General features: G+C 50.9%; 1 protein-coding gene across 8 annotated transcripts in view; it reads left to right on the top strand.

Annotated features, from left to right (window-relative positions):
• MSI2 (musashi RNA binding protein 2) overlaps positions 1-13,669 on the top strand; it is a 197,129-nt gene that overhangs the window by 107,122 nt on the left and 76,338 nt on the right. For all 8 annotated transcript variants that reach the window (XM_059486767.1, XM_059486766.1, XM_059486761.1 and 5 more), the window contains one exon: positions 10,620-10,668. In XM_059486767.1, coding sequence (XP_059342750.1) covers positions 10,620-10,668 — 49 coding nt within the window. The remainder of the gene's footprint in view (positions 1-10,619; positions 10,669-13,669) is intronic.

Below are 13,669 nucleotides of genomic sequence, written 5' to 3'. Positions count from 1 at the left end.
ACACTCAAGAATTAAACATGTACAATTTCCATAATACTGATTATCCCTGTTTAAGTGCTATTTTAGAGGGTATTAATTTCTGTTGCAGTAGCAGCAGCACTTAGCACCACCAGCCCAGCTTTCCCTCAGTGCCTTAGGCTGAGCTTGGCGTGAGCTGGGATTTGGCTGGAATTGCTCCCCTTGCTCTGAGCCCCTGTTTGAGTGGGAAGGGAGGGAGGCAGAGCTGCTGCTGGACTGGAGGAAGGCTGCCTCTGCCACTTGTGATATTTTCTGATTTTTGTATGCAGAAACACAAAGCACAATTAGAATAACAGTTATATATCCTCGTCGTTATTAAAGCTTGGATTAACATGACATAAAGTTTTGTCTAGGGAGCCTTTTGCTATGGCTCAGGGAGCATTTTTGTGTGACAGTAATAGGCTACAGTTAATATACTTGAATGATACCAGAATCTGTGTAATAAGACAGAACAAAGGGGGTTTATTTGAAGCTGAATTACAAAGGTGGAATTATCATTGTGAACAATCCACCAAGATCGCAGCTTAATTATTGTATCTGGCGTTATTTCTGTGGAATAATGTGGAGTCAGGGAAGCAGAGTTAAAAAATATCCCTCGATCTTGGAAGGACATCTTGTCAGTCAGGAGGGATTGATGTGTAGACCTGTCACCTCATTCTTAACACCCAAATCCTCTCTTTGCCCGTTTCTGCCGTTTGTTTGATTTACCGAGCCTGTTTGCCGTGATTCAAGAGGCTCTTGTCACGTTTCTAGGAGAGATTCATCACTGGGACATAATCCATTCAAATAGCTTTTGGGCAAGAAATAAAAAGTGTTTGAAGCCAAGAGGTTTCAAACAAACCCTTCAAAGGCAGCTGTTGGGCCCTGCGGAGAGGGAGGGCAGGGAGAAAAAGGAGTGGAAAGGTGGGAGCAGTTTGGGGAGTCTGCAACGGACAGGAGAAAAGACCCATGTCCCCTGCATGTGGCACCAGAGGTTCAGCACACATGGAAATGGCACCTTTGGAAAACTCTGGGCCATTTTCACGTGTAAAGCGTTATTCGACCATCTTGTGTTTGTGTGGACAGTGCCGTGAGTCCTCGTTACACAGATAATAAGAGTGGGAGAGGAGGATTCTTTTTTAAATTTTCATTTATAAACTAAAGAAAATTGCTTCTTTCTCACAGAAAGCACTTTGGTGATGTTGGGATCAGGAGGCTGAATTGACTTCAACAACAAAAAAGCCCTCTCAGAGCAGCAGCCCTTGTTTTTCCTTCAGCAGGCTTTAAGAGAGGAGTGCTGTGGTTCCAGGATCCCAGCTCTGGTGATTACCCTGTAATCCCCATGCCGTGCAGGGGTAATTAAACATTGCAGCTGAACCTTGCTTTCAGATGCCTGGGTGAGGCTGTCAGGCTGATGAGATTTGGCGTTGCTGACACGTGTGAAAACTCAATTTAGCCAGTGTTAGCCGTGGTTCCTGGGCACTGAGCCCCTCTCCAAGCAGGCTGACCTGGGCAGAGCAGGATGCACACAGCTCCGAGGGCAGGGGGACAGGAGCTGTGCCCAGCACTGCAGCACCACTAATTGCTTTCTTTTCAATATTATATTCAGCCTTAATAGCCTGCTCTCCTGGAGGATGGCATTTCCCAGCATTTGCTGTGGCTTGCTCTGGAGTGGGAAGGGGAGGAGCTGCAGGGAAGGGAATCGAGGTGGTACCTGAAAATCCCAGCCCAGACTGGTGTTTCTGAGTGCCCTGATGGAGCTGGGCTGGAAGGGCCAGGCTGCAGTGTGTCCCCAGGTGCTGAGTGGTGGCAGTGCCATTCCATGTCCCCTGCTCCCCATTCTGTGCAGCCACACAGTGATGATTTAACATAATGGTGATTTCTGCCCTGAGCAGGCTTAAGAGAATCGTTCTCTCAAGTGCTTTGGGCCCCTGCCCTCTCATCAAGACTAACTGGGGTATTTTAAGAGGTACAGCAGGGTCCAAAGCCCTGAGCAGCAGAAATCAGAGCGAGTGCTTCGTGTTGGTTATTTCTGCTCTCCAACTTGAGGTGTGGGTGGTGCAGGGATGTGCTGGGGCTCTGAGCTCAGGAAAATCCACCTCCCAGGCTCTGGTCTGTCCCAGCAGGTTCTGAAGGCAAAGCCAGGGACTTGTCTTCTCCTGTTCTTGTCATTAATTTGTGGCAGTGGAGAATCACTTGTGCTTCCTGTGCGTGGGCGCTGCGAGCTGCCAGAGCAGCCTGTCTGTGTGGGGGGACTGCTCCTACAGCCTCAAAGTCATTTCTAAAAAGTGTTGTGTCATCAGGGTGATGAGTTTGGTCAGAGTACAGTTCTCTGACCCCTCACCCTGTCTGCAGCTGCACACGGGGAGGATTTGGAGAGTTCTGCACAGGCAGAGCTGCTGCAGCCCCACCATCTTCCCTGCACCTGCTGCAAAGCCAGGCTTGGAGGGTGGGCTTGGACCCCAGGTCAAAAAATGGCACCTTCTTGAGTGCATCAGCATTTATCACAGCAAAGGTCTGGTTTGCAAATGGTTTTTCCATAAATTAAAAAAATCCCTAAATGTAGAGAGATAAGCTGTGTTTGATTTGAGGTGGAAAAACAAGGGAGGACAGTTCTGTTTAGAACAAACAGCCCTGGAAAAATATTCCTTAATATGCAAGTCAGTATATGAAAAGAACAATAAAAGGGAAAAGAATCCAGCAGGAAATAAAAAGAAACTTTTTTTCATTACAGTCAAAGAGAACTTAGATGAGTTTTCCTTTGCTAATAAACTGAAGTTTGATTCTGCAGCTGAGCCTTTAGCTGGAGCCGGCTGTGGCAATTGTTCATCCTCTTTTTTTTCAAATCTGGGCAATAAAAAAGCCCTTCATGCATCAGGAAGCCTCGTAATGCAATCCTTGTCTTATCTTCACACTTATTCAGCAGGTATTTACGGAAGGGCAGCAGGAAGCTCTTTAAACCCGATCCTGTTACTTTGCTCAGGATGTCTCTTAATCAGATCTGTGTCCCTGAGCCCGGCCTGCCCTGGGACTGCTGCAAAGGCATCTGTGAAAACACCCTGGCTTTCCTGGGAAAGGAGATTTTCTGGGTGTTCTCAGCAGCAGGGAAGGCTCTGAGCTGGGTTCTGTGTGGCTTCAGGGTGCTCAGGGAAAGCCACAGGTTATTCGTGGAATCCAGGATGGTGTGAGTGGGGAGGGACATTACAGCCCACCCAGTGCCACCCCTGCCGTGGCAGGGACACCTCCCACTGTCCTGGGTGCTCCCAGCCCTGCCCAGCCTGGCCTGGGCACTGCCAGGGATCCAGGGGCACCACAGCATCTCTGGGCACCTGTGCCAGGGCCTGCCCACCCTCACGGAGGAACTTCTGCCTGACGTCCCTTCTAAACCTGCTCTGGTCATCGTGGTGGCTCGAGTGCTGTGGCTGCAGCCCACCCAGGACGGTGGCTGGTGCTGTGGTTGGTGAAATGGCAATGTCCCTGTTGCTGCAGCCAGGAGGGAGGGCCCGTGTTTAGGTCTGGCTTTGCAGGCAGTGGCAGTGGTGCTGGCAAAGCCCATCAGGAGAGGAGGCTGCCCCTCCTCTGGCACCTCCATGAGCAGCTCCAGCCAGGCCTGGTGGGCAGCGCCTCTGAGCAGCGTTTGGAAAAGCAAACAGATTGCAACTTCCCGGCGCTGATATGCAGAGGAGCCCTGTGAAGGGAGGAAGAATTATTCCTGCTGACGGTGCCTAATGTTCCGTGAAAGTAAAATCACCAACGCCTCGCACCTGGCTGGCTGGAATGCTGAGGGAGCAATGTTCCAGCATGGCATTGCTGGGCTGCCAGCCCAGGGGGGAGGAGAGGGTCCTGCCCTGCCCCACGGCACCCTGGCACTGCCCTGGATGTGCCCACCTGGCCTGAGGGCACCTGAGCAAGGGAAGGAGCTCCTTGGAGCCTTGGTGCTGGTGACTCTTGTGGTGTTTGGTCTGTTCAAGCTTCAGCTGAGGGATGGGTTTGCATGGAGCTCTCAGCCTTTCAGCATCAGAAGTTAAACCTGTAAACCTAACAGCTCCAGCGTGAGCCCCAAAAGAATAGTTAAAATTATTGCGTGTGCATTTAGAAAGTCGCCCTTGTGTGGGTTTGCCTCAGGTTTTTGTTTGGAGATGGCTCCCTCAAGCAGGTGGGGAGGGCACAGGGAGCAGGATGATGAGCTTGGGTTTTTCATTCAGTTCTGAATCCCACAGAAAACACTTGCCAGAAGTTGTTGTGTTGTTGGGGAAGTTTGCAGAAAACAATGCAGGGTCTGTGCACGTGTGCAGGGAGATGGGGCTCAGTACAGAGCTGCAGAAGGGTGAGTGTGGGAGGGGATCCCCAGTGCCAGCAGGGAATGAAGGCAGAGCTCCAGCATGGTGCTTGGCCCTGGGGCCACGTGCGGGTCACAAAACGTCTGTAACTCAATTTCCCTTCCAGTCCCACCCTCTTCCTTGTCTGTTCGATGGGTAAAACACAAGGATGTTTTGAGGCAGGGTGAATTCAGTGTTTGTGAGGGAGGCTGGATGCTCTCCAGCAGATGTTTGAACAGGATTCTGTTCCTGCCTCTCTGGGGACGGGCGGCAGCAGCAGCTCCATGGTTTAACCCCAGTTTCAACCATCCTGCTGCTGGGGAGGTGATTGCCTTATGCCACTGCCTTCTCTCCCTTGCTCTTCTCACCGCCCTCCTTTTCTGCTGCAGCCCCAGAGGCTGAGGAAAGGGCTGTTTCTTGGTTTTGAGTTGCTCATTCTGGGGTTTTCTGCCAGAGCCTGTGTATCCTGTGGGTGTTGTTAGCTAACAGAGAGATCTGCTGGAGATCTGGGGGCACAAGGGAAGCTCTCAGTCAAGACAGCAGGTAAAGGAGCACTCCAAGAGTCCTCAATAGTTTATGACTTGATGGGAGCTTTGCTTTCATCAATACTCCCTGTTATTAATGCCGGAGAAGGAATTAATGAGAAATAGTCCATGAAGTCATGTTTAATTTGTCCTGCTGTGGAAAGCTGTTTTTTCTGGAGAGCATTAGTCATTCTTACATCCCCCTTGGTAGAGTGAGCGTTGAGTAACGCGTTCGTGTTTTGCAGGAGCATTTTGAAGCCCACCAGTAGCCCCAGTGCATTTTGGCAAGCACTGGGGATGCTCTTTGCCATGGCACGGCTGGTGAGCAAGCCCTGAGATTAACATGATTGAATGACTGTTTTAATTTCAGCCCTGATGGAGCAAAATTAGTTACAATGATATGTGTGTGTTGAATAAAATTGTAGTTTTATTAGCTATAATTGCTGAAGAAGACTTTTTAAAGCCTTGACTGCTGGGGGGAAAAATTGCCAGCACTGGAATTTGTGCTTGCACAGTATGGCGTTGATTGTTAGCGTGGTGCACAATCCATCACCGGGGCACTCTGGGGAGCCCACCCTGTGCCCCAGCAGCCCAGGGAGCACAGGGGAGGTGAATCCCTCCCCAGGGAGCTGGGAACCAGCGCTGCCTTGGGAAGATGGAGCAGAAATCCCAGCCTGGAGGTGCCCGGAGCACTGGGCAGGATGGCGTCAGCATGGAGGGGTGGTGGCAGAGGGACCAGCCACGCTCAGGGCTGGGTCTGGTGGGGTCACCCATGCTGGGACAGTGCTGAAGGAACCTGGGGGTGATGGTCAGGGGGCTTGGGGAGCCCTTGGGCAGGAGACAGAGCTGTGCTGGGAGGAAAGGACGTGTGTGACAGAAAGAAGGGGGATAATTTGTTTCTTTGTTTAATTCTTTTGTAATCAAGCCCAGAGGCCTGGTGTGGGGGAGCCATTTCAAATTGTCTGCCGTGCAATAGGCATTTGTCTTAATTTATGTGAGGGGAGGTTGTAAATCTGCAGGAGCTCGGATTCCACATGCGCATTTCAAATAACAGCACCTGACAGTTTGCTGGCAGCTCAGAGCTTTTTCTGCTTCAGAAAACAAAATATTGGAGGAGTTGTGCGGTGTGGGTAAATAATTTGAGGAATTAGGCCAGAATATCCAGCACACTTTTCTTGGAGGAGCAGAGGAGGTAAAAGAGCTGTAAAGTTCAGGAGTCAGGGATGGAGGGAGGAGAGGCACAGCTGAATTGTGTGAAAGTTTTCCTTCAGTGATTCCTTCCCTCCCCAGCCCCAGCTGGAATTGCCACCATGATCCATTCCAGGTGTAAATCCATTGGTCTGCCCTAATTCTTCTTTCCCTTGAAGGGATGGAGAGCACAGTGCCAGCTCTGCTGGGGAATGTGGCAAACACTCCCTGCACCCCAGGGGAGCACAGGAACACCTCAGCCTGCTCTGGATGTGCTGGGAACTCAGGGTTTACATCGGGAAAAGCTTTCCTGGGCTGGGTGGGGAGGCACAGAGGCTGCTGTGTGCCCTCCAGTGTAGCTGTGGTGGTTTCATTGTGGGAGTTTTACTCAGTGAGTAAACTCGACCCAAATGGAAGAAGCAGAACATGGAGGTGTGGAGGGGTGGTGGGAGATGCTCCTGTGCACACAGGCACCCTGTGCAGGAAGGTTGGCTTCACAGGGAGGCTCCGTGGGCACCTCTCGGCTCTGTGTCCTGCTGGCATCATGCACTTGGACAGATACAGGATGAGGCTTAAAGTTTTCCAGAGGGAAAAAAAAAAATAGGTTTGGTCCTTGTGCTTTCATGGCAGCACAGTGCTCCAGTTTCTGCAGCACCACCCTGGAGATTTTCTGGAACCAGTGCTGGCTCTTGCAGGGCACTCAGCCTGTTGGTGACACTGTGAGTGACCAGGGGCTGTGCTGGATCTGAGCAGCTCCTCCTGGAAAAGAGGAGCTGAAAATCCCAAAGAGGAAAGTAGGAGGAATGACTGGAGAATACTGAATGTTCTTGTGCTGGATCACTTGCATTAAATTCAGAGACTTTCTGAGTACAATTAATAGTCATTTTATTTAGGTCACCCTGGTTTTGTTGCTTTAAATGTATGCCTCCATTAAAGTGGAAGAAAATCAAATACATTTATCTCCGTGGAGCCTTTTGTGAACTGGCTGGGCATATTTTAAATAACCCTGGGAACTGTTAGGATTATTAAAGCCTTTGGCTCCTCCAGGTTTTTTTTCTTTCCTCCTATTCTCCCCTATTCCTCCTTCCAGGCAGTGAGTAATGAAGTGGTAGAGCCCTTCCTTTTCTCAGAGCCCCAAGTGGATTGGAAAAAAAAAGAAGTTAAATAAACTGAAGCCCATTAGTTAGGCTTTATGTAAGAAACTGGGTCTACATTGGCTGTATGGATGGGCTGTGCTGGGACAGAGGAGTCTGGGGGCCTGAAGTGTCCATTTGTAACCAGTGTTCACTGGCAAGCCTTTGTTTTCTTCTTTTTATTAGTTACCCCGAGTCCTGAGACTGTTCGTTTTGTACCTCTGACTCGGTGCTCAGAATGAGTCTGCATTAATCAGCTGCTTTGGGCTCCGTGTGAGGAGGCTGGGGTCTGGGTGCCCTGGGTGGGACGGCTCAGCCTCCCCTCTGTGCTGGGGCTGGGGTCCAGCTGGCACTGTGTGATGGGTGATGGCCAGGCCTTGCAGGTGGCAATTCCACCTTCCAGTGCTGCTGCTAGCCCAGGAAAAACCTTCCTTGCCTCTTGTGTGCAGAGTGAGAGCTGCGTGTTCTGAGCTGAGACCTGGGGAAGCTGCAGCTGAGCATCTCTGGGGCTGGAGGAGGGGTTCACTGGGCACTCACAGCCCTGAACGTGCTCGAGTTTCGGCTGGTTTCTTTCCCTTCCCCTGACACAGGCATCGGTTTGCTCAGAGCGGGGTTTACTGGCGGTTACCTTGGCCGTGTCCCTTCTCCCTCCTTGCTGAGAGCTCGAACAAGCCGCTTGTGTTTGCCTCGCAGAGCACCGTGAGAAACGGGCTGTGTGTGTGAGGCGCTGTGGTTTGCTCATTCTATTCAGCCCTTTGTATATTCAAATTCTTCTAGTTTGAGTTCTTGCTGTTCTGCCAGATTTCCATACCATTGATGGGTTTTCTGCATTAATAAGTTTCTCTCCCCCCCTCCCTCCCGTACCCTCGCCACCTTTTTGCGACTGGTGAAAAGTTTTTCTGCCCTCTCCACGTTGATTTTCCTCTCCCGCTTGTCTCACCAGCTCTCAGATGTTTTATTTTGCAAAGCGTTAATAGAATTTTCCTTTTGCCACCGCACTTTATCTATTCAGGGGGTTTCAAGAAGTCTCATTGTGTCACTGGGCTGTGGAGGAGAGAGGCTATTCTTCTGCCACAATGGCTGCCCTAAAAAATAACGCAGGGTGGGGTAAGCACAGAAAGGGCAGAGACGGAGATAAAATGTTCTGACCTTAGGAAAGAGAAAAGATAACCAATTAGACATTGTTGAAAGGGCACCAGCTGGCTCAAAGAACACCCCACTGATCATTTTTTCTTCAAGGCATACTTGGGCCACGACTGAACTCAGCTGCAGAGGCGCTGCCCCGTGCAGGTTTCATGTGTGCAGTGTCAGGGCTGAGCCTTTAGCAGGGGCTGCTGCCCAGCCCCGATGCCAGCAGCTGGTGCCGCTGGAGGGGGCAGTGCCCGCTGCAGGGTGCCTGTGCCCCTGGGGGCCCAGGAACCTCCCTCCAGGATTAGCCCTGCAGCCCCTGCTTGGTACTGCTAATGGGGATTTATTTGCATAAAAATACGCCTGCCAAGATCATCGTTGCAGCTTGGCACACATGGCACAGAGCCCTGCTTGCCCAGGGGATGGCGGCGTGTTGGACAGGTGGGAGAAGGGGAGGGAACTGCAGAGCCCAGGAGGAGGTGTCATTTATCACCTGCACTCAGGATGGGGGACAGGGCACTTCCCTGTGCTCCTGCACATCCACGGAGCTGGATGTGCATCCTGCCGTCTCTGGGATGGGGATGGAGAGGGAAAATTCCACATTGAACCTTTTGCAGCAGGGGCTGGGTGGGGACAGAGGGTGGCACTGGGTGCTGTGATGCCCCAGGAAGCAGCAGCAGGTGCAATCTGTAATTTTTGGTTCCAGTGAGGCCAAGACCTGTGAGAATGAAAAATAAAGATTGCTGAGCAAACATAACCCTGGGGCAGAGATAAGCAGGGTGAAGGGCAGCCTGGTCCTTATCTGCCTCCTGGTGTTGCTCATCCTGGTGAGTTTTCCCCCTTGGAGGGCAGACAGACAGCAGGACACAGGGCTCTGTGCTTAATGCACTTTGGGTTTTTCAGTGCATCAGCATCTTTGGGTCTCAGTCAAGATGGGTATCAGGAGAGCTGCATTTCTGCACCCTCTCAGGCCACTGCTGGCACTTTCTGCAAACTACTTGGACTAAAAAAGTTAAGAACAACTTAAGCAGAGACAGATTTTCAGATGAATTTCAGGCACCATGTAAGGTTTTGCTGCACTGTATTTTTGTACAATCTCCTGGAACATATTACAGCCCTTCAGAACCTCAGGGAGGTTCACCTTGTGTTTTCAGCACCTTCCCAAACCCTTTCTCCCCAGCCAAGGCTGGGAAATTTTTCAGAGACAGAGGCTGTATGTCTGTCTGTTGCCTGAGAGGACACTTGGAGGGACAGGTGGACCCTTCAGTGGCACTGTGTGGGATGAGGAGAGCATGGAACTGCATTGTAAATCACTTAGCTGAGATAAATGATTTATAGAAAGCCAGAGTACAAGCCCAAGGAAATACAGAAAAATTACTGGTGGGAAAAAACCCCAAAAACCTCAAACAAACAAAAAATCTCAAAGCCATACCCCAGACAAGCAGTGGAGTCCTTTAGAGGATGAAATCTTTTCTTTAAAGTTCTTCTTCCTTCCTGCAACACCTTGTGTAATTCAGTGTTAGAGGTTTCATCATCCCTGAGTTTGCAGCAGAGGATTGCAAGTGTAATTTCATCTCAGAGCTTGCCCAGGCCATGTCCAGGGGCACATGGACCCACCTGCCCCAGCCCTGCAGCCTCAGAGCAGCAGCTCAGGGTGTGATAATCAACCCCAGCACCACAGCCTTGTGCAATAAGTGCAGAATTTTAGGTGTGGCTGCACAGATTAAATGGAGGTGGAATAAATCATGCAAATCCTAATGAAAGTTGAAAGCAATTTGGTTGCACTTCAATACGTTTCATCAGTCATCTCTCTGTGAAGTGGAAATGCCGAGCCTGATGCGAATTAAAGTTTCTCCCTCCTCCCTCTCCCCTCTCTCCTGCAGCTTTTCAAAAGCTCTTTTGAAAACCTCTGAATACCTTTCTTGGCTGACCAGATTTTACCCTGCTCATACCTCTTTTAACCCAATTCTCAACCAAGACAGTGACTCTAAATTTGGAGGAGTCATGGGCTCGATGTGCATCCACACTTCCTCCCTGCTTGGTCTCCCTACAGAAGGGAGATGAGGCACAGCCAGGGATTGATGTGCAGTGGGAAAGCTGATGAGATATTGGGCTGTTCAGGGCCAGCATTTCAGTGGTCGCTGCTCTGCTTCAGGATCAGCTGTCAGCCGGGGCAGGGAGGGGAAAGCAGCAGGTTTCCAGCAGGAGGAGCTGCCCCTGGCCAGAACCAAGGAGTTTTGCTCCTGCCTGTGCCCTCCCTGGTGTGTGTGTGCTGTGTCCGAGTTGGTGCCAGCTGTGTTAAAGCACAACTCTCCCTCTTTGTCTTGCAGGTAGAGGATGCCATGCTAATGTTTGACAAGACGACCAACAGGCATAGAGGTAAGAGGGGCTGGGGGCTCTGAGCTCACAGTGTGTGGCAGCTTCTGCATGGGGGAGCAAAAACCAGATCCAGTGAGATCTGAATTTAGCCAGTGGCTAAATCGTGGCACTGAATCCTCTGTCCTGCAGGTAGCGCAGGAGTGGTGTTGGCATGGAATGCCCCAGGCACGTGGATTTTCTTGTTAGGAGTGGCTTTCCTGCTCAGTCTAATGGCCAAAGTCAGGGATTGTAGTGGAAAGTTCAGCAGCACTGAGCAAAAGCCTTGCTCAAGAAGATGAGCCCCTCCAGCCAGGGAGGCTCTGTGAGCAGCCAGTGCCCTTCCATTTGTAGCAGGGACCTCTTCAGAGCTCTTGCTTAGGTTGAAAAGTTCAACCCGTGACAACTTCCTTTTATATCCAGGGAATTTTCCACCCTTCCCCATGAAATCCCCCTTAAATGGGCCATAAATACTGCTCTCCGTTCAGGGTCTCAGCAGTGTGTTTGTGGCATTTAGAAGCTGCTTTGGTGCCGGGACAAGGGCCCCATGGTCTGGGGACAGCTGGGGGGCTCAGCTCCCAGCCAGGGGGACACTCAGCAGCTTTGGCCTCTGACACAGGTGCGGGTGTCTCCGTTTGCTGAAATGTCCCAAACCCGGGGCTGGGTTCCTCCCTGCCTGTGAGCTCTGTCCAGATCCCAGGCTGGGCTCCCCCTGTCCCTCTGTGAGCTCTCTGTGCCCACCCTGCCCAGGCTCTGCAGGGACAGGAGAGCAGGGCAGGGCTGTGTGAGCCCTTCCTGTGCAGGACCCCGCCGCTGTGCCCAAGGTGACCCTGCTCTGTCCCTGCCTCTGTGCTGCTCTAAGCACTTCCAGGCAGGAGGGCACAGCGAGTGTTGGTGTCTGAGCTCTGGGATGCTGAGCTCTGCTCCAGCAGCCCTGCCTCAGCCCTGCTTCAGCATTTCTGGGCTCTTTGGGGAGCCTGCAGGCTGCAGCCTGGGTAACGAGCCCCGCAGGATGCGTTCCTTGTCCACAAACATCTTTGCGCTGACTTTCCAGGAGCAGAGGCCTGCTGAAGACCAGGGCTGCAGGTCTGGGGGGTGCCTTAGGTGCTGTGAAACCTTTTGGGTTTTCCACAAAGGGCTTTTTTCCTACTGTGTGTGTTGAAGATGAGAGGAAACAGGTAATCCTTTCTTATTTCCCCTGAGAATTCTGTGAATTGATTTCATTGACTAATTTTTTTATAGCTTGTTTTTCCTACATGCAAGCCATGACATTTTGCTCTGCATTAGCATCCCTGTGTGAGCTCCTGGATGAGGTCTAAGTGGGGAGGAACTAGAAGCCCCCGAGGACCAAGAGCAGGCTCCAGATGCCCCTGGGTGCAGGTGATGTTACCCCACAAGCTCCTGTGCCCCAGAGCCAGACTGAGCACCCAGGTCTGTCCCTCTGGGGCAGGTTGGGCTGGAGTCCCTCTCCTGGTGAAGGAAGGATTCTCTGGCACTCAGGAGAATCAGCTCTGCTCGGGAACAGCCTTACTTACCCACTGCTGGGAGAGGGGCAGTGCTGCCTGTTTGTGGGGTTAGCCAGAGTTGTGTGAGCAGGGAAGAGGGGCTGCGCAGCTCCCAAGGACAGAGAGGGCTGAGCTCTGAGCCCTTACCCTGCCAGGCGCAGGTGGGAGGAAAACTCAAGTACAAAAGGCAGAGTAAGAGTCCTCTTCATCTTCACACTTGAATTTCTCCAGCCTTTTGTGGCATTTCTGCCTGCTCTGCACAGGTAGCTGGTGCTAATCAGCCTAATGAACTGGCTCAGGGCTGTGGTGATGAATGAAGTGAGTTCTGCCTCTTCCACCGCCGATAAAATCACCCCAGACTTTACAAATTGTGGCACTCTGATTGTGGTGGGAGCGTGTTTAAAATGCACTAGTGTGCAGCAACAGTGTTAATGGCAATTCTCAAAACCACTTGTGGGCTGCAATCTGTATCTTCAAATTAGCCAGGGGAAGGAGGAATGGCAGATAAAATATCCGCTGTGGTTTGCTGCCCTGGTCTCTGCCTGCAATAATCGCCGTGGGCACGGGAAGGGAGAAGGATTACAATTCACTGCCAATGCTAGAAGGTGAGATAAATTCCCTTGCAAGGAAACGGAGAGGGTTTGTTGGCATAATTCTGGCACGTGTGTGTTGCTGCTGTGCGTGGGTTTGGGGAGTGTGGGACTCACCTGCCCCAGCATTGTGCCGTCAAATGCAGGATTGAACCAGGCAGAGGAAAAGGGGCTTTCAAAACTGCTCACCCTGCCTGGAAAACCCCACACAGGATAAAACTTCATGCCTGGCAGGGAACACTTTGTGTCTGCACTTGATCTTGGAGGTCTTTTCCATTCTTAATGATTCTCTGATTCTATAACCTTAGAAATGCCATCAGGCCAGTCCTGCTGTGTCTCTGCCAGGGGTATTTTAATGTCCAGCTATTCCTGGATGTTCTCGAAGGAAAATAAGACTCAGCTCCTGCATTTCATGCTGATCTGTTTAGCCATATTGAAGGCAGGCTGCAAAATCTGTGTTTAATTGGAGTGATTATGTTTTGGTGTATTGTAGGCAAGACAATCCCTAGAATCACTGGGATGCCTCCTTCCAGGGGTTCTTCTGGCTGTGGGCACAGAAAAAAAACAGCATTTGATAAGTAAATATCCCTGGGTCAGCTTGTTTAGGTGCCTTTTTTTTGGAAAGAAAGTGTTGGTGATCCTCTATTTCTGAACTACTGGATTCCTGCAGTCTTCTAAAAACCACACACAAAAGTTCTCCCAGCATTCTGGCAGATCACTTCTGTCACTTTTCTTCACTGCTTAAAATTTCATAGAGCTGAAAATTACTGGGTCAATCTTGAAAGGATTCAGTAATTGGAAAGAAAGGGGGAAAAAAAGAGGGTGGTGTTATTTTGTTACCCTTGCAAAGTGCAGATAAAATCTGGAGTTCAGCATTAGTTATTGATCTTTGGGGGTGGAGGGAGCCTGGCAGGATGATGATGTCCTTCT

Source organism: Ammospiza nelsoni, chromosome 21, assembly GCF_027579445.1.
Source record: "Ammospiza nelsoni isolate bAmmNel1 chromosome 21, bAmmNel1.pri, whole genome shotgun sequence".
Taxonomy (NCBI): Eukaryota; Metazoa; Chordata; class Aves; order Passeriformes; family Passerellidae; genus Ammospiza; species Ammospiza nelsoni.
Note: the sequence above shows the minus strand (reverse complement) of the source record. Positions and strands in the feature narration are given on the sequence as shown.